Source organism: Scatophagus argus, chromosome 1 (genome assembly GCF_020382885.2).
Source record: "Scatophagus argus isolate fScaArg1 chromosome 1, fScaArg1.pri, whole genome shotgun sequence".
In the NCBI taxonomy this organism is placed as follows: domain Eukaryota; kingdom Metazoa; phylum Chordata; class Actinopteri; family Scatophagidae; genus Scatophagus; species Scatophagus argus.
In genome coordinates, this window is record NC_058493.1 from 20,259,729 (window position 1) to 20,282,070 (window position 22,342).

General features: G+C 40.4%; 2 protein-coding genes and 1 long non-coding RNA gene across 4 annotated transcripts; 1 reads left to right on the forward strand and 2 right to left on the reverse strand.

Annotated features, from left to right (window-relative positions):
* Positions 1 to 326: 326 nt before the first annotated feature.
* On the reverse strand, positions 327 to 13,819 carry LOC124059988 (transmembrane protein 255B). 2 transcript variants are annotated; one of them, XM_046390510.1, is made up of 9 exons: positions 13,460 to 13,819; positions 12,673 to 12,815; positions 12,465 to 12,527; positions 5,678 to 5,767; positions 4,427 to 4,507; positions 3,671 to 3,756; positions 2,802 to 2,961; positions 1,759 to 1,902; positions 327 to 1,414 (listed from the first exon to the last, which is right to left on the reverse strand). In XM_046390510.1, the coding sequence occupies exons 1-9, from the start codon at positions 13,524 to 13,526 to the stop codon at positions 1,184 to 1,186; spliced, it is 1,065 nt and encodes a 354-aa protein (XP_046246466.1). In that variant the 5' UTR covers positions 13,527 to 13,819; the 3' UTR covers positions 327 to 1,183. The 2 variants fall into 2 exon arrangements, with proteins under 2 accessions (XP_046246466.1, XP_046246465.1); XM_046390509.1 differs by having other exon boundaries at positions 1,759 to 1,905.
* LOC124060014 lies at positions 1,686 to 3,092 on the forward strand. Its single transcript, XR_006843496.1, has 2 exons — positions 1,686 to 1,825; positions 2,756 to 3,092. It is a non-coding gene; the product is annotated as an uncharacterized LOC124060014 (long non-coding RNA).
* Positions 13,820 to 14,733: 914 nt separating the features above from the next.
* On the reverse strand, positions 14,734 to 21,756 carry grk1a (G protein-coupled receptor kinase 1 a). The gene is made up of 7 exons (XM_046390511.1): positions 20,608 to 21,756; positions 19,278 to 19,405; positions 19,015 to 19,172; positions 18,385 to 18,468; positions 17,171 to 17,295; positions 16,036 to 16,237; positions 14,734 to 15,391 (listed from the first exon to the last, which is right to left on the reverse strand). Exons 1-7 carry the CDS (start codon positions 21,307 to 21,309, stop codon positions 15,099 to 15,101), a joined length of 1,692 nt encoding a protein of 563 aa, XP_046246467.1. The 5' UTR covers positions 21,310 to 21,756; the 3' UTR covers positions 14,734 to 15,098.
* Positions 21,757 to 22,342: the final 586 nt, after the last annotated feature.

A 22,342-nucleotide genomic window follows, 5' to 3' on the forward strand; every position in this document is an offset into this window, starting at 1 on the left:
CAGTAGTACTGGAAAAGGCTTAGACTGAAACACAACTAGCCTGACTCTATCTGTAAAATGGTAAATTGCAGTTTTTACACACTGGTTTGTGTATGAATTAAACAAACAAGATTAAACGTGCTAATTAGTGAGCTTTAGCTATAGAGCCAGCATTTTAAACATTTCATTGTGAATCTAAGCTAACTGGCTGCTGATAGTAGCATGTAAACACGCGTGTTATGGATCTTCTCATTTATCTCTCAGCAGACAAGCAAATAAGCTTAAAATGTGAGATTGTGATGAAGCCCCACACCCTAAATATTTACATCAGTGTATGTATACATTTCTTATAGGTGTCTCTTTAATTGCTACATAGTATTCTATAGCAGCAGCAGCTACACAATCCTATCCCACAGCAGTTAACATGCATCATCAATAATGTATACAGTATATTGATGTTTTAAAGTGCATATTAAATGATTCACACAAACATAAAACAGCAACATCATTACATCATTGTCATTTACTCTTCAGTTCACATTTAAAGAAAGCCCTTTAACAGCAGTTAGTATAGTGAGACAACAGTTTCCTGTAATTCACAAGTTATAACAGAAACCGCTCTCAGATCACAGTCAAGTATGCTACATTTAGAGTTTGTGATATGGACGTGTCTGAAGGTCAGCTTTAGGCTTTAAGAAATTTGCTGAGGCTATTTGCTTTCTTGCTGGGAGTGAGATGAACACTAACTTCCTGGAGTCAAATCCATAGTTTTTATACTTTGTTTTTGTACAGCTTGACATAATAAGACAATGACCCTCAGAGACGCTGCAAGTTGGATTTTGTCTCCTTTGTACAAAGCAAAGCAAATTGTTTCCCCTTGTTTCCATTCAGCTGCTGGCTGTAGCTTCACATTTGCCGATAGATCTGAGAGCGGTATCAGTCTAACTTTTGTCAGGAGAGCGAATAAGCATATTTCCCAAACTTGTCGCCTTTAATGAATACACAGGAAATAACTTAATCATGTCTATATAATCACACTACACAACTACAATTCTGTGCCTCTCTTCGGTGTGACCACGTGAAACATAGCAGTGACTGAGTGTTTTCATATGCAAGCTCACCCAAGCTCTTGTGCTACATTCAGTCTGACCGGATCAAAATATTTTGTCTCCAACAAGCCCCATATGTTTGGCTGAGTTAGCGCTCAGCAGGCATAAGGTGGAGGTTTCTCGAAGGGGCTGTAGGAGGATCCATAGAGGACGGGAGCGTTGGGTGTCGGCATGTAGGCCCCTGGTTCCTGTGTGGCTCCCTGAGGCTGTGGCTGGGTGGGAGCCTGAGAGGGCTGCTGGTTCTCCTCAGACAGGCAGGAGTTGGATATGGGGCCTCCCTCTGGGATCAGCTGGGGAGTAGCAGGTGGCTGATAGCTGCTGTTATGCTGTGGGGAAGGAAGAGAGACAGGGAGACAGAGACACTTTTCTTTCTGCAATCAGATGTTAAGATGAAACAGCTGTGTGTAGCGCAGCGAGAATACATTCAGCCCAGTGCTGCTCAGCAGGTTTTCTAATGCAGTCGAATGGAAGCTTGGCCTTTTTCACATCAGATATTTTGACTTTGAGGAAAAACCCAGGTGCTACTAATAACATTACTAATGACTCTGTTCTGTTCAAGTGTCCCAGTAAAACATGCCAGGGTGACACCTTCCACTCCAGGAACCTGAAACTGAAGTAGCTAAACTGAATTCAACCGCCACTAATTGTGTTGTTCACACCTGTGCCTCACCTGCATGGGTATTGGATAGTTGGGGTAGGCAGGCAGGGTTTGTCCTGAGGGACAGAAGCCAGCGTAGGTAAGCATGTGCTGGGTTGGGTTGTACAAGATGTGGGGAGGCGGTGTGGGGCTGGGAGCCATCTGGGGACTCGGCTTCTGCTGCAGGAAAGCAGTAAAAATGCTTTGAATAAAACAGGAGATCATACGCAGCAGTTACACATGAGAAGCACACACTTCATTATATGCTGACTAATGTCCTGTAGGAACAATAATCACAAAATCAGGGCCGTTAAGATTAGGATTGGGGCGAGTGGTGGAATGTATTGGCTAATGGCAATTGGTTGTCTCCATCTCCGGTTGTTTGCTTTAATTTATTTTTTGGATAATTTTTGTCATTTTAGTTTAAAGGTCTGCCTCTTAAGGACGACTGAGAGCCACAGACAGACTGTCATTCAGGGGAACTAACCCAGTAGTATTACAACATGTACAGCGAAAGAGAGAAACGTGTCCAGAAGATGTACAGTATTAAGGAAAAGAGTATAAGAATATTTCTATTCTTTGAGTTTATTCTCAGTTTATTCTCTGTTTACTTTAAGACAGCAGCTTACACACATCTCCCAGCAATAACCAGCTGTTGTTAAAGGTGGTTGGGTGGGGGATTTTAAAGTATTGCCTGACATTAATTAAGACCAACAAAATAAGATCAGACATTATCTGTGTGAGCTGAAATGCATTGAGGGGGTGAAACAAAAAGTCTGCACACATATAGATCAATATTATGTTCCAAACAAAGCAAAAGAAGGTTAAAATAATTTATTCATATATCAGGAGCGTTTGGTGTATAAACAGCCAAAAAAACAGATGTTAGGGATTAGTGTCAGATACTGTTTGTGGCCAGTTGGTAGTGAGAAAAAGTAACTAGTTTGAATGTCACGAGTAAAAGACTTCCCTCTGGCTGTCTTTAAATCTTTTCTTGAATTTCCTCTTTCCTTTCCTTATTTTTAAAAAGAACAACTTCGTGGCATGGAAGGCAACTTTGTAGGAGTCCTGCTCACCATGTCCTTGTAAGCTCCGAGGATGGCGGCCGCGATGATTCCCAGGAACAAGCCGATCACGTTGAGCACCACTGAGGCCCAAAGCAGGCGGTGCAGGTGGATCACGTCCCAGCAGCTGTTGACCCCGGTGAACTCATAGTACTGTGTGTGGTACTCTGTGCTGGAAGAGGGAGGGAAGAGTGGGGATTCAGGATTACTTGGACCAGTACACTCCTATTGTTATTTTCATAAATCACAAAGCATGTGTGCATAAATGAAGAAAAGGAAGAAAACAAAGAATCCTCCACTGTGCATCACGTGTACTTGTTTTATTACTTAACCAAACTACCTTCCAAGCAGTCATCTATCTGCTAATAACTGAGCAGTGACACAGCTGAAAGCAGGGAGGGGCCTTTTGGAAAAACTCTTCCTCTTTGGTGTGTGCGCTCAACAGTGTAGAGTAGGAAACTTATTCGTGCAAGAGGGTGAGAAAAATGATAAAATGATTCATGTCGTTTTCCAACAGCTGAGACTATAAATGCAATTTTTGGCAGCCAGCTCTGGAATCTAGGATACCGTTTTCACATGAGCTCCTTCTCTCTACTGTATGTGTGAGGGTCAAAAAAATAAATAAATTAAACCTGTTCACTATGATGGACAGCCTGGCTCAAGTAAAATATCTTCAAGCTAACTGGTACAGCACAGGCTCCTGATGTTAACAGGGACCAGCTGTGAAGACATCAACAAACATGAGAAAGTACTTTTCTGCGGTGTAAAGTATGTGAATTGAGGTAAAATATGCAAACCTAGATTTATGGTCCTTAGGCACACACACAAGCACGTATAATATTGCTCGGATGTGAACAGCAACAGCTTGTGTTGCGTCTCACCTCTCACAGTTGTACAGGTAGCAGCAGTAGCAGGTGTTGCTCCTCAGTTTCAGCTTGCATGTTTTGTCAAATGAGCGGCACGTGACCTGCAGTGTCACAGAGGAGCTTTAATCACCAGTGATGAAAGCTGTAACTTATGAAAATGAATACAACACCCAGATAATCAGGAGGTTTGTACAAAAAAAACTACATGTCAACATATCATTTTCAGAGCTTCTGTTTGCGGCTATTAATTGAACTTGATTGCTAGTTTCACTGCAGTAACATCATTTGACCACTAGATGTCACTACACACTTAGTAATTTTCTTTTTAATCATAAGGCCGCAGTAACACAAACTATGTTAACCAAAAATGCATTTCAAGCATAATTTAAGACACAAGACAAGTCTTGAAGCACAAACATAAAGCAGTGTGTAAGAGGATTATAAAATAACCAGATTTTATACTCTGACAATTGTTTCTTGTTATCTTATGTAAATGATAATGTTAAGTTGCTATTGTATTATTGACTTTTTGCAGTGCATATATAGTGGGAAATGGGGACATTTAAAGACACTCCTGATGGCAGTGCCTATTCTGTTAAGTGCTGGAATATTGATTTTTGGTGAAGGTCTGTAAATCAGTGGAAACCGGCTGATGTTATGTTAGGTTATCTTTAGTTAATTATTCAGATTTTCGAATGTATTTTCTCTGTGACACCGATAATGGCAGATGATATACCATAAGTGTGTACGCAAATTCTGCATGACGATCACCTCAGTATAGTAGCTGTCGTAGACGTAGCCCGATCCACTGGCATAATAGTCACACATGTCCTCCTGTAAGGGCCTTATGTCCTGTGTTGGACAGATCAGAAAGAGAGTTCAGAAAGAGAAACAGACAAACTAGAATGTACAAGCTTGTCATCCACCACAACTTGAATATTTCCCCATGCATCAGTTTAATTTTACAGGAAACTGATTACTGTGCTATTTAAGATGCACTTTTTTAAAAGTTACATGTCTGTGAATTTGAACTGTGGTTCGTGTGCTTTTGTCCATCCTCTTCCTCTTCCTCCTCCTCCTCTTCTTGCTGTTTCTCTGTGAAGGTTTCCAACATGTGCTTGCCCAAACCCGTCCACTGCAGCAGTCCACAAAACCTACAGCGTTAAACCTCACTGGTGTTTATATAATATGAAATATAATGCGATTGTCCAAAGCTTAAAGGTGCAACAAATGTCATGTTTATTGTCCCATGAGCACAAAGTGAATATATCAGCAGATGTTTGATAGCACTGTTAATCAATAGTGAGTGGGCGCCAGGTGCTGAGAGGTCCATCTTTTTAAACCATCTCTGGTCCACACTCATTAAGAAACTCATTAAAATTAATTAGGCCGATTTGACAAACTGAGTTGTTCATGTTCATGTCTCCAAAACACGAGGAACATCTGAGATATCCAGCAAGGAAGCAAAAACGACCTCAGCTGACCTCGCCGCATTTTCATACTCATGTAAACAAATTCAGGTATCAATTTAGTCTGAGAGTTAGAAATGTTCAGAGGGTTTAACGTTGTCCTTTTACTGAGGTTATGATGGGGTCAGATGATGTGTTGATAAACTGACACAAACTGACTGATGAAGAAAATGTTTGCATCTTCCTAAAAAACCACCCCCATCTTTCGTTGTTAAATATTTTGTCTTTTTATTTCATTGTATCGCAATGCAATAGTTTTCAGTGTCTTAGGAAATGTAAAGTAACATTTGGACCCATTTAATCAGCCCTGTTGTGCTGAATGTTTCCTCATCTCCGCAGGTCAGACGCTGAGATTAGTTGTCCTGGTCTACCTGAGGGGTGTCGTGATGTTACTGACAGCTCTGTCTGATTGCATCTGCAAACTTCCTGATCTGATGTCCGCACACACACACCTGTCTCTGTTGAGCTGTGTATCAGCGTTTGTTCAGACAAAAAGGGGTGAATTAGTTTGTTTTTCCTTTAGTGCAGGCACGTAAACGAATGTCATACGTACAATGAACTCTGAGGCGATGATCCCATCCACGATGGCACAGAAGAAAGACGCGATGACTCCGATACTGATGAATATGATGGCTGCCATGAGCTTAAAGAGATGAAGAAATTTTTTATTAACTTATTTCATCTTACAGTATCATAATTTCATTTTATTTACCAAGCCCAAAATCACAAATCACTGAGCCTCAGCGGGCTTTTCAGTCTGTGCAGTACAAGACACCCTCTGTCCATCGACCCAGTTTGAGTGAGGACAAACTAACCAAGAAAGCCTTTTTGACAGGAACAAAATTGTTATTCATATGCAGGAATTTGGATTTTATGAAGGGAAAGTCACAACTTTATCATCAGCCTTACATACGCACTTTGTAAGCTTTGAGTTTCGGCTGATGTGTGTCCTGACTGGTCACCTGCAGCGTCTGCACTGCAGGACGATAAAGGAAATGTACGACTTCTCACTGCGCCAACTCAGAGACAGTGTTCATGGCCTTTTGTACCAGCAAGGTCAATCTAATTCTCCCAATCTGATACACACACACACACACACACACACACACACGGATCCTGGGCAGAACAAGTGTCACACATGTACAGTCTTGTAAATTAAGCCTGAGAATCTGATTAGTAATCAATACCTCCAATCTTTACTTCTCAAACATCAATTCCTAAGCAATTTTAATATCACACACATGCACACACACACACACACACACAAAGCTCAGCAGATCCAGCTGGCTGATCACAGATGTCTGATTGTGAACTTTATCACCAAGCATCGTTTACTGTCTGTTCAATCGCTCCCGCAGGACCAAACCTCCTGTACTGAAGCAGGAGATTAAACACATACTTTTTTTTCTTGTAATCCATCTAAAATTGTTGGCAGGATATTCCAGTTTCTTCCAAAATTAAGAAAGGAATGTAAAAAGGTTCCATTCATTCATAAGAGCCAATACAGGCCAATATAAAATAATTAAATAAGATGCTGGAATAATAGGCCTGCTGCCCCGCGTCCATATTTTCAGTGTGTCAGGAAGTTTTAGGTGTTTTGATTAAACATTATTCACAAATCCCAATCTGTACACAAATTTAGTGAACATGGGAGTGTGTGGACTATGATACATCGTTTAGCTTGTGGCACATTAGAAATAAACATACCTGTTCGGTATAGTGCTATGAATGTCCAAAACATAACCTAGTGGCCACGGGTTATGAAATATCTAGCAGTTTATGTGTGAGTTAATACAAGGCATGTCGAAAACAGATATTGAAACAAGGGGATTTTATAATGAATTTACCTTGACAAAGTGAAATAAGAGCCAAGCTGAGAAAAGAAAAAAGCGTTTTCTGGGTGGGTTTTATCTGCCACTGGCCCAGACTCTCCACTTCATTAGAGGTTTAAATGGCTTTGCTTTTATGGGCTGCAAGTGGGAGATGAGACCAGCAGCATAGACAATAGAGCCTGACAACTGCATTATTTCACATTACCTTAGGACCAGCTGCCAGCACATAAAACACCTCAACACACACTCTGTCATCCAAACCCCCAAAATCTCCCCCGATACAGCTGAAGCTGAGAGAAAAAAATCAAATACTTTAAAAGATTAAAGACACACATACACACTGTAGATATTTTTCTGCTCTCAGGAGTTGAGTCAGTAGGAAATATTAAAAAGATCCGCATAAAAGATCCCACAACTCCCTTCAAGACTCAACTCAAAGATACAAAATGCATGAGCGGGCATGTGTGAGCGACGAGTTTGCCACATTCACTAAGCTCTCTTAGCTTCTTTTTTACTGCAATAAATACAAAAATAAACAACTTGCAAATAAACCCAAGCAAAATAGCCTCAGTTTTGTGGCTGGCATCACTAACCATGTCCTACTATGACTCACGTCTCATTTACAGGTAAGAAAACACGTTATAATGTGCGTGAATGTAAACAACAAACATGACTGCTGTTAGCACTCGCAGACAAGCTAGCATGCTAATATTGAGGAATGTTAGCTGGACCTTCTTTGGAATTCTTGTGTGACTAGCTTGCTAATGGCTATAGCAATATATATGGTGAGCAGGTACGAAGGTTTACTGCCATTAGGATGTCCAGAGATTTTACACCAAAAAATGCTTCTCAATTAAACTACTGTCGACAGTTTTAAGTTTCCTGCAGCTGTGAGGTAATTGTACTTTACATTATGGTTTATATTTTATGCTACTTTATGCTTATACTTCATACTATACTTCAGGCAGAAATATTGAGCGATGTTTGCCGCTGAGTTTTCAGGTATTATTTAAAACTGATGTAAAATACAGCAGTTAACAGGCCACTTTGTTGTACTTTAAGGATGACTTACTTAAAGGTGCAATACCAGATTTTTATAGCCGCTTAGAAGCAGCAGAAACAAGATGAGAATACAACACTGACATTTGGTACGACTTGTTAGCTAACAGCTGCTTATTCACACATCCAGCAGTTAAGGTTTGATATTAGCTGCCCTGTTTTTGATCTCTACTAAGCCCTGAGGGAAATATCTGTGTCTTTTGCAGCTAAATGCTCCATTATGTTTACCAGCTAGTTGCTAACTGTGTCTCTGTGTGCTGTTCGGTGATGAGCGTGTAGCGTAGAATGGGTTTTTACGGTTTGATTTGGTAAGAGGAGCTGCAAAATTTGGTGATGGTTCTCAGCTTGTTCATCACTACAAGTAGAGTGCCTGTCACTTTCACTGTCACACTGTTAACACATTCTCATTTGATTATGTAATTTTTATAAAAATATTGATCATAGCCAATTTAAGTAACAGAGACATACAAATAAAAGACAAAGACACCTGTGATAACGGTTTCACAGAAGATACATCAGTGACCAAGCGATAAAGACAAAGAAAAATGTTATAGGAGTCAGTTAAGATGCTTATCAGGTTATGTAACTAAAGTGGCTGACTGCTGCAAGGTCTTATTCTCCTGCTCAGTGGTCCAGTGACCAATCATGACCACAGCTGGACACACTGGTAATAAGAAGTAGTTGGGTAAAATACAGCCTTTTAAAAGGTTCACGGTTCTGCCGTCCAAGCTGCAAGGTGACCTAAACGATGGCAGTCTGTGAGATACAGGCTGCTGAAGCAAAGAACATGAGCTACATGAAGCATTGAGTCATAAAGAAATCTCAGTTTATCAGGGCAGTGAAGCCTGTTTTAGAAGCGGGAGATCAGCTCTTCTTTTTCTTTATTCTGCAGACAGAATTTCATGCTTCACAATACTTTTAGACATTTTGGAGGGCAAGATAAGACAAAATGGAAAGTGGTAGCATATGAGTCATTTTGTTCTTTTGTTGTTTTTTAAAACTTTATCCACAAAATGTCAGTGGAGCACAAATATGTGTTTTAGCTGCACCACATTCATAAAGAGGTCTGGCCTCTCAGGAGTATTTGTGATAGGAGCCTTAAAACACCCAGATCCAGAGACACAGCTCAGCGTGGTGGTGAAGGGTGTACAGATTTGTCTTCCTAATGAAGTGGGATCAATTCCCAGTCTGTGCCACCAGGTTTTCCACTATGGGTGACATTTATCTTTAAATTACAAAAGCATTTAATATTGCATAGAGCTCATTAGTGTATAATATCTTTATTACACCACGACAGAAAACTTACATCCCTTTTAACCACTTCTTGTAGGACTAATGTGCGTCATCAGGGTGAACTCAAAAAGGAAAGAGTCAACCTTAAGCTATCCACAATGTTCTAATCTTGACATGTTTACTGAAAGAAACACAGCACAGCCCATTTTGGCCTTGTCTGCGTTAACATGTGCATATGGTTTAAAACAGCAACGCAGGTACTAATACTCAAGTTATTTATGCATTCTAGTAAAAGCTAATCGAGAAAAAGAATGAAAATGCCACAGTGCCGGGGAGGCCTGTACATACATTTTTAATGTGTTTTCTTAATGTTGGAAACATGTAGGAAAAAAAAACCTTACGTAAGCAGGCGGCTCTACACATGTATACTATGATCAGTCAATCAGTGTAAGTGATTTGTAACCATTTTAACCAGCTAACAAATACACAAGAAACAATGAAGTCATCGTGAATTATGTCTTATTATATTAGAGAGCAACAATACCCTGTGTGACATTCAGCCACTGTTTTAAACTGAAAAATAACTTTTAAGTTTTTGCTTGTTTTATTTCTGGACATTTTCCATTGAGTAATATTGCTTATATTTGCTTTTAATTATACTTTTATGCTCACTACTATAATTTCACTTAATCTTCATTTTAATCTCGTATACATTTTTTTGTCTGTGTATTTGTATTTCTATTTCTATCTAGCCATTCACTGTATTCTCAGTCTTGTTATGGTGCCCGTCTCCTGTAAAGCACCGTGGACTGCACTAACCTGTGTGAGAGGTGTTATACAAATACATGTGTGTTCTTTTCTGTATTTTAAAAGAAAAAAGTCTCTGTTTGCGGCAGCTTTAGATGAACCTGTTGATTCTCTGACAGTTTAAACAACATCAAACCCTCCATCTGCCGCTTTATGAGGTCAGAGGAGCAAAAGGGGCTGTGAGAGCCAGGAAGTAAGAAGAGCGTCGGAGCTCTCAGGTGTCCGTCCGGCTTTGTGGGACAGTTAGTTGTTCTTTAATGAGCCACCTCGCTTATGCCAGCCGGTTCTCGCGTTACAGTAACGAGTCTCGGACACAGGGGGAAAGAAGACACCTGCGTGAGAAGAAGATTGTGCCACTTGTGCCTCACAAGAGTCACTGCAGACCAGCGCCAATGGCGATGGCAGCTATCACGCCATTAAAGTTTAAGGCACAGAACTGGGACCGTGCAGGTACAGCAGGTAGTAAAGGTGTGAGTCGATTCACACATTTAGACGAGAAGTGAAACAACAGCGAGGGGCCTACAGAGAATACAGAACTTCAAAAACACATCTGCATCTGTCCACAGGTGTGAACAGCTCTTGGTGGGGTATGTGTGTAGATCGGATTATTTACGGTAAGCTGACAACAACACCGTGGATGCCACATGAAAAATTGACGAGGTACACTGACGTAGAACAGTCGGAGAGAACGTATTTACATCTCTATCACACCGAGACAATTTTTGTCTCTAAAATGCTGCTCGGCTTCAGTTCTGATTCCTTCTAGCTTTTAGTAGTGCCCACTACTGGCACATCCCAAGTTGATATGAACCTAAAAAGAACGAATAGTTTATTGTCTGATTGTATATTATTTCTAGGTCCAATTTCTTTAAATTGATCTCTCTCGTTACTGCCAATGCAGCACAGAATGAGAGGACAGATTTACCGCTGCATATTCATAATAGCTTTTGAAGCGGTGGGCCCTTCATTTCATTAAATAGGTAGTTGTAGCCTGATAATTAGGATAAAATCAGAGGTGAAAAACAAAGATTTGCAATCTGATAAAGTTTCTGTGTCACCGGTGTCCTCTTCAGACCTCACAGGGACAACACACTTCATCTCATGCTAGGTTTTCATGTCCTGTGAATGTGATACGGCCTGCAGTACTTAAATGACAAGGAGGGGGGGAGAAGTTTCAGCTTCTGGTTGCCCATCTGGCACTTCAGTATCCTTCAGTAGTCGTTGCATTTTACTATTTACTATTTTACAGTGACTTTTCCTGTTTTATTATGTTTTTAGAGCCTTCTGAAGCTCTCAAACTGGGGTTTCTGTTTTATTTTTACTTTATTTATTACCTCCAAGTTAAAAGAGGGAGGGTTTTAAAGGCTGGTTACTCTGAACAGAGGCTTCACTGTCTTACATTTTAAGAGAAGTCGGTAATCTTTTCAGACAGGTGTTTGCTCTTTCTGTAAGTGTATCTGCTCGGGAGTCATTGACGTGAGATTTTTTTGAACCCTCGTCATACAGAGAGGACTTCTGATGATATTATACCTGCGTCCCCGTCCGAAATAAAGGAGGCCTGTCAGCGTCTGACCAATACTAATGCAATTTCTCCTCTTGTCACTGAAATCCAGCGCCAATCACATTCACCCCCCCCCCCCGACCACAACTCCAGTCATGTACACTGACCCAGGAACAAGGTCCAAGAACACATTATGCTGTCATCGAGTAATCCAATTTTCTTCTTGCTCATAACAGAGCAATTTCCCATAACGCACTTTAGTAAATTTGGAAAGTCTGTAACATAATCCTCTTATTTATGGTGTATATATGTCCCGTTTTACAGGAACAATACCTCACTTTTAGAAGATGAATACTATGAAACTCAAAGAGCTGACAAACAGAAATACCTTTTTTTTGGCCTCTTGGCTGCAGCAGAGCAAACTGGAAACGCAACGAGTTACTGTACTTTACTTCACCAGATAGTCGTTATTCTAGTCTGCTTATGGTCGGACAGGTTGTGTCGGTTGGTGGAGTTTTAGAGCTTTTTTTTCACAAAGTCAACATGTTTGCCAATGTTTGATGAGATTGGTGCTTGTTCTTTTCCTCCTGTTTCACTTGTGTTGCATCTCATTACAACTCTCAGTGTGTGGAATAGGGATCATACAGCAAGAACATCCACAGGAAATTGGAATTACTGCCCTCCATACATCTGTGCTGCCCTATAAAAGCTACCAGCTGTCATTTTCGATTTGCATCAATTGTTTTATTAATGTTTTTCCTTAGCCTGTTCCTCTTTAGCAAAAGAAATCTGCCAAAAGCTGCCAAAATGTCAACAATCCATATGAATGGAATGAACAAAATCATCTTCAAAATGTGATTTTAAATGTGTTTAAACAATGACATGAGAGGCGGAGAGAACAGACTCACCATGGGTCTGCGGTTTTCCACCAAGTGGATGCCAACGATACCCAGAAACGCTCCAAAACTCAGCTGGAGGCGCAAAGAGGTCGTAGTGGAAGACAGAGAAAGGAAACATTAAGGAAGGATGAAGCACAGAGAACAACAACAACACAACATGTCACAGTCACAGAGTGTCTGAGGTGTTGGTTAGTGGGAGGTGGGAGGTGGGACTCACGGTGATGCCGGGGTAATATCCAGCCACGGGCACGTTGTCGGTGCGGGTGGCGGAGATCAGCCCTATAGCCAGCACCACCAGAGCCAGAGCCAGCAGAGACACAGTCACCCACAGGGCCGATTTCCTCCGCCGCAGGTACTGAACTGAGGACAAATAAGACAAAAACCATTCATTACTGCTGCTTCCCCTCGTCCTGAACCCTCTGAATTACATGCTCTTCTGAACTTGATGCTGACCATAAAATCCAAACGTAAGCTCATACACACTTACCTCCAAGCTTTCCTGCCTACCTGATTGTCGATTTAACAAGACATCGTATCTTGTATTCTTTACTGCAGGATCGACACTTTGCATGATTTTCTTTTTATTTTGCAATAGTTTTTATTTCAAAGGCAAAATCTAAAAAGTTTTCTACTCTGCAAGAACTTTGTTGGAATTATTATACATTTTCAAAACCCTAAAGAGTAAAAAAATAACTCCGGCTGTCAGATGAACCTACCAAGTACGATATTTCCATCTGTAAGGTGGTGTGGAAATATAAAAGAGTATGTTTAGTATGTAGGCTATAAGTATATGCTAAAGTACTTTAGTAAATTTACTTTCCACTCGTGTGGATGAGCTTTATTTGTTTGTTTTAGAGGACTCTTTGCTCACAAATGGACCTGTTACATACACATGGATGAATTTATATAGAGCAACAGTTAAAACACACACACAGAGAAAAACTTAATGTGTTTATCCTTAGTCAGGTTGTAAGATCTCAGGATGAAGGCTGACATGACTGTACCTGCAGGATCCAGTATTTCTGTCGCTGTTTGCTGAGTTGCTTGCTGGGTTTCAGGCTGCTGCTGCATTTTGAGTCGGTCGTGGATGAATTGGCTCTAAAAACAAAAGAGTAAAAGGAGATGAAGCGGCTGGACCGACGCGTTTAAGTGTTTTGATCGAGGCGGGTTTCTTCTTCTTCTTCTTCTTCGTTGTTTCCGTTGGTTCAAACCAGAGTCCTCATCCTCCACGGAGCAGGCAACAAGCTGCGAGTAAGATTTTCTTTTTCTTATGATTCAAACATTTTTGATTGGTAAGAGTGCGTTTTTATAGAAATGTTTCCACAGCTGAACCTGAGCCCAGAACAGATCAACTTTTCTTGAAGCCTCAGAGAGAGAGAGAGAGAGAGAGAGAGAGAGAGAGAGGGACCAATCAGCTCCCTGCATTCACCTCACTGATTAATTATTTAATTACATAAATTCAATACGGCTTAGACTTGAGATTCATGACTACTATGTGTTTTAAAATAAAAGGTGGGCAAAGTGAGTTTTTGTTGATTTTAATACCTGCATCCCCGGTCATGATGCTGCAACGTTCATGAGGAAGACAAACTGTAATGTGAGTTTACAGCGCCACCCATCGGCCGGTACGTGAAAAGGCTTTTATAACTTTTATTATCACAAAAAAACAGTAAAGGCGTTCGCTCAAAGTCGATACGTCGCTTTATTGAGAGACATTTAGGTGATGATTCAGAAATACAACAAAATTTATATATAGTTGTATTATGGAAGCACAGATATCTGATCTACAGAGAAGTAGTCAGCAGCTGTTCATTTGATTCGTTTTCCGAATTTAAATGTGAAACGTTTCATCCCCAATAAACTGAATTTATAATAAAGGCGCATCTTATCTCATCTCATCTTATCTTATCACGTACCTTTGATTTTTATTATGATTCTATGGCATTTTAGAGACCCAAACAATGAACTGATTCCCTGAGAAAAATCAGTATTAAAATCAGTGCGCAGAAATTACTGCAAAGTGCTCTCTAAGTTCCATAGCATATCATTTCAAGGACCTGCACAAACACAGTTTTGAAATTACAATAGTGAACATATTTTGTTCAATAATGCATTTTGCTGACCTGTTAGTTTTTGTTTTTTTTAAAAAAAAAGCCATGTGTTTGGGTACTTTCACAAAGTTGTTTCAATGATCTTAATTATCCCACATTTTGATAATATTAATAATATTCCTTTTATGTATCTGCCGACTGTTAGCATTGGTCTGTGTGTGTGGATTTGTTTGCCTGTCTCACACAAAACATGGTGACTTTAATGGCAAAAATATTTATTTAAGTTCATAACCATTCTGCAGCAGTGGATTTAAGCTTATTTACATTTCTGAAGCAGCAAAACGATCACAACACATTGGAGAAGCAAAAGGTGGAAATAAAACAGACAAAAACTCAAAAACAAAACAAAAAAAAAACAGAGAAAAACAAACAAACAAAGCAGTTAAATACTTAATCGTCATCATCAGTAGTGTTCGTTCCCCTTAAAATACTAACCTGTACTTTAATCTCGTATGAAAAGTGCCATAAAAGCAGACTGATTGACTGACAAGCAAACAGTTTGTGTAAAAGCATTGAAGTGAACCGTAGCCTCTTACGACACCGCGCACGTGGAGGACTTGGGCGGCTGCTCCAGGATGGATTCACGTCGCAGGTCATTGGGCAACGTGCCATTAGCTCCCCACACTGTGAGCTCCCCGTAGATGCCCATCTCGATCATCTCCTCCTGCCAGGGGATGGAGATGTTCCCCGAGGCAAACTCATCAAAAAACTCCTTGTCCTTGTCTTCCAGCTGGACGCCTTTAACCGTTGAGAAGGCCCCGACGTCATCGATGTTCTTGGCGTAAACGGTCTTGGAGTCTGGCACAAAAGGCGGGGGGAGGATACCTGTGGAAACGAAAAGCAGGAAGATTGGGACGTTAAGCACTGTGTTCTTACTTTTCCTAACTTTGTTTTTTTCCAGCGCATAATCTATCCCAACATCAGAGGGGGAAAAAGGGACAACTTTAGCTACTCTTTATTGAGTTAATCGCTCAAAAACTCCACTTTATTACAACTGCGTGGGTTTGTTTTTAGCTGAATGTTGATGAATTCGGATTGGTTCACAGAAACACGTGACATCACCTTCGCTCAGCTGAGCCACTTTAGACCAGTTAGTACAGCAAAAACAAAACAAAACACAAAAAAATCCAAAAGTATCTCGTGAGAAAGTGAAATTATAAATTTGGCAGATGTTGTGTTTGAAGCCCCTGCTCAAAGATGATTCAGAAAACGTGAGGCCTGTAACACCCAAGTAAATGTTCAAATAAAGTCCACAAAGAAACTTATGAACTCTCTTCTATTAAACGATAAAAATTCTTTATTGCTGAAATCTTTTTCCATAAGTTTTGGTTGAATAAAGAGGAGACTCTTCTGGAAAGTCACTTAATCCTGCTAGGTTAGTTCAAATGAGCCCTTTCGCTTAGCTGACTTGTGAAGAAGAACCTGCACCCTGTTTTGCGATGCCACATTTGTTTCTGTCTGTAGCAGACCTGCGTTCAGTTTCCTCCAGTTGATCTCGCTGAAGAAGGGATGCGCCCTGAGCTCGTCACACGACCCGTTCTTGAAGCCGAGCCTCTTGTCGACCTCTTTGACGAGCAGACCCTCACAGATGGACCGGGCATTCTCGCTGAACTTCTCTGGATATATTACGGGGTCATTCAGGATCCGCTTCTTCACCACTTTATTCTCTACCTTGAAACAGCAAGAGTAACAGTAGAGATGAATTTGAACTTGTAATTTAAAAACTGCACATCACATTAGTCTAAATTTGTTTAAAATCTGTGAATGCAATTAAAGCATTGAAAAGAATAACTAATTGAGATGTTCACCAGCACGGCTCTGCAGGATGTTCAGGTTAATGGACATGCACATCTAAATACTGTGTGCAGTGCGACACCACTGTAAATCCTCTATACAAGTATATGTATCAGTAAATATCTATATTGATGTATATACATGGTATACTTCGCTGTAAATATGTAATAAAGTTAAATACAGGGGTATAAAGCGCTGTACTTAGGTACAGTTTTTAGGTACTTGAACTTTGCTTGAGTATTTCAATTTTATGCTACTTCTGCTCCACTTTATTATTGAGACAAACATTATATTTTATGTTCCAATACATTTATTTGACACATCAAGTTATTCTGCATTAGATTTTACAACTAATACATGTGACCCATCTGCAAAATATGATTAGGCTATAGCTAAAAATTAGCTATGGCTAGCTATGGCTAAAAATTAGGCTATGCAAAGCAGTAATCATAAAATCTTAGGACTTTAACTTGCAAAAGGAGTAGGCTACTTCTCCAACACTGGTTTAAGGAAGGATCAGGGCTTCATGTTTAACATCAGTAGTAACATCAGCACCAGGCCACAAGTGGGCAAAGTTGAGCCATCAAATCTTAAACTGTTAGCATATGATCACACAGGTTTAGTAAAAGCAGGTTTAAACATCACATGACTGAAAGAAGTAAGAACTAAGCTGATTGTGAGGAAAGAGGTGGAGAAAATAGAGCCGCAAGAACAAATACAAACATTTTTAGAGCACACAATCAATTCAAAACCAGCTCAGCCATACATTAAGAATAGCAAAACAGACAAGGTCATGTGCAATATATTTACTTTCTCTCCTCGGGTCCTGAAGGGTCCTTTGGCAGCCATAAACTCATACAATGTGACCCCCAGAGTGAAATAATCTACAGAGAAGTCATATTCCTCTCCTTTCAGCAGCTCTGGAGCCATGAAACCTGCAGGTGAGAGAGTTAGAGGGTGGACATTCGGCCGAAGGTGAAAGAACCCATTTTCAGTTTAAACTAATAAATAAATCTAAACTGTACTTTTTTTATTTATTTTTTGAAAATATTTAAGTTCAGCCCTACAAAAAATGTACGTACAAAAATCCTCACAGTCTGAGAATCAACATTTCAGTCCATTAACAATGAGTTAGTGGCAACTACAGCAGCTACTAAAACATACATTTACTGTAAAAAAAGTTTTACGTGTTAAACAAATTATAAACTCAGAGAATAACATGACAATTACACATTAAACTACCATCTGGTAAACTGTAGCATTACTAGTATACAGCACGTTAGACATCATGAAACCTGAACTGGTTACCAGGGCCGTGGCAAGGATTTTAGAAGTACTGAGACCAGGAGTCAAATCCCCTCCAGCAGAACCCAACCCAACAACCCACCAAGCAAACTCTGTACAACATCTGTACACTTAACATGTCATTCATTCAGTTCATTTCTTCATTTTTTAAAAAAGTATTTTCTGTAAATTCTGTCTAACTCCATTGTGGTTTAGCTGTTGTGGCACATATTTTTCTACATTGCCAGATATGTTGGTCTGGTGAAATCTCTGTGATTTCATTTTGAATCAAAACATTTAGTGCCACAATTAGCCTTTAGACAATAATAATAAAAAATGTTGTAATTTTACAATATAAACTCTTAAACACCCCAAACTGGTGAGTACACCAGTAAATTCATATTAATAAAGAAATACACTCAGGTACTGTACTTCAGAACAAATTTGAGATACTTGTACTTCACTTATGTACATATTTGAATGAATGACTTTTGACACAGTATTTCTATTTTCACTAGTGTCTGCGTACTTCTACCACTTACTTTAGTCCTGTCATTCAGGTAACGCTGGTTGGAGAAGTAATGGAAGCTACACAGTCTGTGTACACTGTAGGTTGTGGTATTACATGGGACAAGGTAAATGTCATGCTTTAATAGCAGAGTGCGAAAGATAAACAGTGTCGAGCTGTGGATTTTGTAGGTGTGGGTCTAACGGATCCTGCATGATTGTTTCAGCTGTACCTGGAGTCCCAGCGTAGCCCTTGATTTTAAACTGATCATCAGCCAGCTCCACAGCCAGACCAAGGTCAGAGATACGGACGTTACCTGTGAGAACAAACACCAGGCTAATGTCAATAGCCGTGCACGTCACAGATATGAATGTTGACCTGCACGCTGCGTCTCTGACTCGTTAACTTGTTGTCAAAAGATAACTGAAAAATGTCCTTGTGTTAAACATAAGACACAGTGTACAGTGCAGGTGTGAAGTGCATGTGAGTGGCTCAGTGTGTTTATAAAGACCATTATGTTTCTGAGTGTTTGTGTGTGTGTGCGTGCGTGTTTTGATCTCAGGAGGCCAAGAATGGGGCATGTTTCTTAAGTCAAGGTATACATTTATGAAAGGTGCAGATTTTATTTTATTATTTGTTTTAAAAATATGGCTCAACATGTAGGGAAACACATTTGTTCACTTTCTCGCAGAGTATTAGACGAGAAGAACGACGCCACTCTCAGTACACAGCCTGGAGTTGGTTAGCAAGTGTACGTCAGTCACATGTATTACCAACAGCACTGAAGTCTTCCAAAAACAATTTCAAGCTGCACTACAGGACTACAGATTACAACTTTAGTTAGTAAGTGTACTACAAAGACCTTGATTATCCAGCAGCACATTCTCAGGTTTGAGGTCTCTGTAGATGATCCTCTTCTGGTGGAGGTGCTCCATGCCCTGGATGATCTGAGCAGCGTAGTAGCAGGCCCGCGGTTCATCAAAACCAGGGTTGTTTTCATCCACGTTATAAATGTGATACCTAGTGGCATAAAAGGCAGGGTGTGGGGTATAGATATTTATTTTACAGACACATTATGCTCCAAAATAGCAAATCTAATATGAATGAGTGAGAGCGAGATCTAACCTCAGGTCTCCTCCGTTCATGATGGTCATGACCAGACACAACTCTGTTTTTGACTGGAAGGCATAAGCCAAAGAGACAATGAACCTGCTGTGAACTCGAGCCAGGATCCTCTTTTCCACCATTGCCCCCTACAGGGAAGGAGGGGACAGCAGACATCAGTACAGCACTCTAGGTTACAATACATAGCTGTTGTCTGTTTGGCTAACATCACTGATGCTGCATACTGTATGCTGATGTACTGTGGATGTGTATAGTAATGTTTAGGGCCACCTGGGCTGCACTAATTAAAATAGACTAGAAGCCATCTAGTCAAAGCACAAAGATGGCTGTTCAGCTGCAAGATGTTCCAGGTTATTAAACAAACAAGGTTAAGCAAGTCTACATAGTTAAGTGGTACTAAATGGTTAGGTTTTTTGTAATTACATCTCTTGACCTAACTATTCAAGGTCAGTGAGTCTCAGGACAAAATTGTCTTTGGCATGTCGTTAAAACGTGTAGAATACCATGTGGTATCTATTTTCGGTGTTCTGAAGATGCCACATGATGGTGGGAAATCACTTGAGAATTGGCTGCACAACAGTATTGCTCTGACGAGGTTACAGCCAGTCAAAGAAGTCATTTTCCAATAACTTTGATTGCGTTTAACTGTAGAGCACCTTTCAATTGATTAAATGTGTGAAAGGTAAATATTAAAAACTCTTCTGGTGTGTGAGTAAATCTATTTCCATGTGAGCTACATCTCTGCATTTAAACAAAGCATGTGTCTCCCATAGCCAATAAGCAGGCTTGTAAAGAACTAACTAGCATTACTTTGGTCATGTTGTGTTATACTGACTTGGATTAATCTGGTGTGCCAAGTTAGTCAAAGTACAATTACACAGACAACATAAACATTTTTTTTAAATCTGTCACTGTACAGTAAAAAAAAAAAAATAAAATAAAAATTGGATAATTTAAGCAACATTTCAGAAGCACTGAGGTTCCTCACTAAAATTACAACTACCATGTTTCTGTTTTGAAGACCAAGCAGAAGATTAGAAATCCACTCCAGAGCTGCCCCATTTATAAACATGGCAGGATTGGCACCTTATAAGGAGATCAAAATGTTCTAATGCCGAGGGCACTAATCATATAAGCCAAAGGTACCGAACATTGTCTGCAAGGCTCCACGTAGTTACTCAGTGTTGTTTGGAGAGGAGGATTACACAGATTCTTATAAAGGCTTGGAGACAAACTGGACCACAATGTTTCTAAACTTCAACCACTGCAAAACCGCCCTGAGCTAGGAAAGCTAGCAAATTTCTGTGTCATCCACAAATTTTTCACTCACCTCATAGCCTTTTCTCTTCTTCAGCCTCTTCTTGTTGAGCTTTTTGCAGGCATACAGTTTACCTGTGGCCTTTGTCTGACAGGCAGACACTTCTCCAAAACCCCCTTTCCCCAGTACACGAAAATCCAGAAACCAGTCTTCTCCCATGGGCTGCATCTCCAACCACTTCCACTGCAGAAACCTTTTCAAATACATGCTCTCCAAGAAGAAAGTGTAGGGTACTTCCTTGAGAAAGTCCATCACATTGTCCATGATCTCATTGAATAGATCATCCCCTGCCTCTTGGTGTTTCTCTTTGACCTTTGTGATCCCATTTTCTGGTAAGAAGGGGCAGAAATACTTGGCACCAGGCTCCATGTACCGGGACAAGATCTTGCTTGCTTTCTGGACTCGATCTTCATCTTCAGCCATGTTGTATTCCTCAATATCCTTCCACAGACGACAGGGGCCTTTATACTCACTGTTGGACTCTAGGAACTCCTGGAAGAGGCGTTTGCCAATGGGCTGCTCCACACAGACTGTCTGGAAGCCCAGGTCTAGGGTCTCCCGTAGGCCTTCACAGACTGTGATGTGAGGCAGCTTGAGGCGGGAATGGTACTTCTTGTCTCGGTTGGATGCAGGGTTGGCGGTGCCATCAAAGCTCCCTCGGGCTGAGATGTAGGCAGAGTTGGCTACAACTGTTGTCAGGCCACCAATATCCATGGTGATGAAATAAAAAGTGAGGAGGAGGCACAGAGAACTGTGCAAGATTCGGCAAAAGCTACGGAAGGAAAATATGGGAAGGTGAGCAACTAGAAATGACAGCACAGAAGACAAGATTGCAAAGAGGAAATCAGCAGAGAAGCAGATGATGAATGATTAATTCCCAGATAAGAACAAGATGTAAATGTCTTCTTCCTCCAGTACTTCAGAAGAGGAGAATATCGTACACCTGACCATCTGCTTGCCGCCAGTCAGTGCGTTGTCAACAGTGCACTAAACCAAAGAGTCCCTTCTTTTCTCCTCACGCACATGCAGACACACATGCAGATCTAACTGACTCATCACCTTTCTCCAGAGGGCTTTATCCACTCTGTAACTCTCTAATGCTTTATCCTTTGCTAACCCATGTGCACGCTGTAGATGCAGACAAGGAAACAAAAGAAGTGAGAGAAAAACTCAAGGAAATTGAAGGAAAGGAGAGATAATGAAAATGAGAATAAGAGAGGGAGAGGAGGGATACATTTGGTATGCATGTAGTGGGCTGGTCATGACTGGAATGCAGTGATGTCCAGAGAGAAAGTGTGGCACAACAGCCACTGCTACAGAGAGACATCAGGGGAAAGACAGAAGTGTTCACAGTAGTTAACTTGGTCTTGTACTCTTTCTGATACAATTTTAAATGTTAATTTTCTCCCTTTACCAGAGAGGAACACTCATTCATTCTCAAATGCTAGCAGCATAGCTCTAGAGGTGACCATGTTGGACTGTCAGTAGCTGCGCCTGCCATTTTGGATAGTAAAAACTTAAAAGTTAACTTAAACTGTAGTGCTATTATCAGATGAAATTTCAATCTGCCCAGTACTTTATGACTACATACTAGCGTGCTACACTAAACCATAATGATGAACTCAGTAAAACAATATATCTGCTAACTATCAAAATGTCTTTCCATGGTAATGATAGCATTTAGCTCAAAGCGCCACTGTGTTTAAGGAGAGTGTCTAGAGTTGCCAGCCTGCCTGTGTAATTGACT

Excerpts from the sequence above, each read along its gene's own strand:
- LOC124059988 (XM_046390509.1), bottom strand. The coding sequence starts at position 13,526 with ATGCAGCAGCAGCCTGAAACCCAGCAAGCAACTCAGCAAACAGCGACA. Across the intron at positions 1,906-2,801 it reads TCGGAGCTTACAAGGACATG|CAGAAGCCGAGTCCCCAGAT; the intron begins GTGAGCAGGACT and ends GCTTTCCTGCAG. Across the intron at positions 1,415-1,758 it reads ACTATCCAATACCCATGCAG|CATAACAGCAGCTATCAGCC; the intron begins GTGAGGCACAGG and ends CCTTCCCCACAG.
- grk1a (XM_046390511.1), bottom strand. The coding sequence starts at position 21,309 with ATGGATATTGGTGGCCTGACAACAGTTGTAGCCAACTCTGCCTACATC. Across the intron at positions 19,406-20,607 it reads AGAAGAGAAAAGGCTATGAG|GGGGCAATGGTGGAAAAGAG; the intron begins GTGAGTGAAAAA and ends CCTTCCCTGTAG. Across the intron at positions 15,392-16,035 it reads CTGGAGGAAACTGAACGCAG|GTATCCTCCCCCCGCCTTTT; the intron begins GTCTGCTACAGA and ends TCGTTTCCACAG.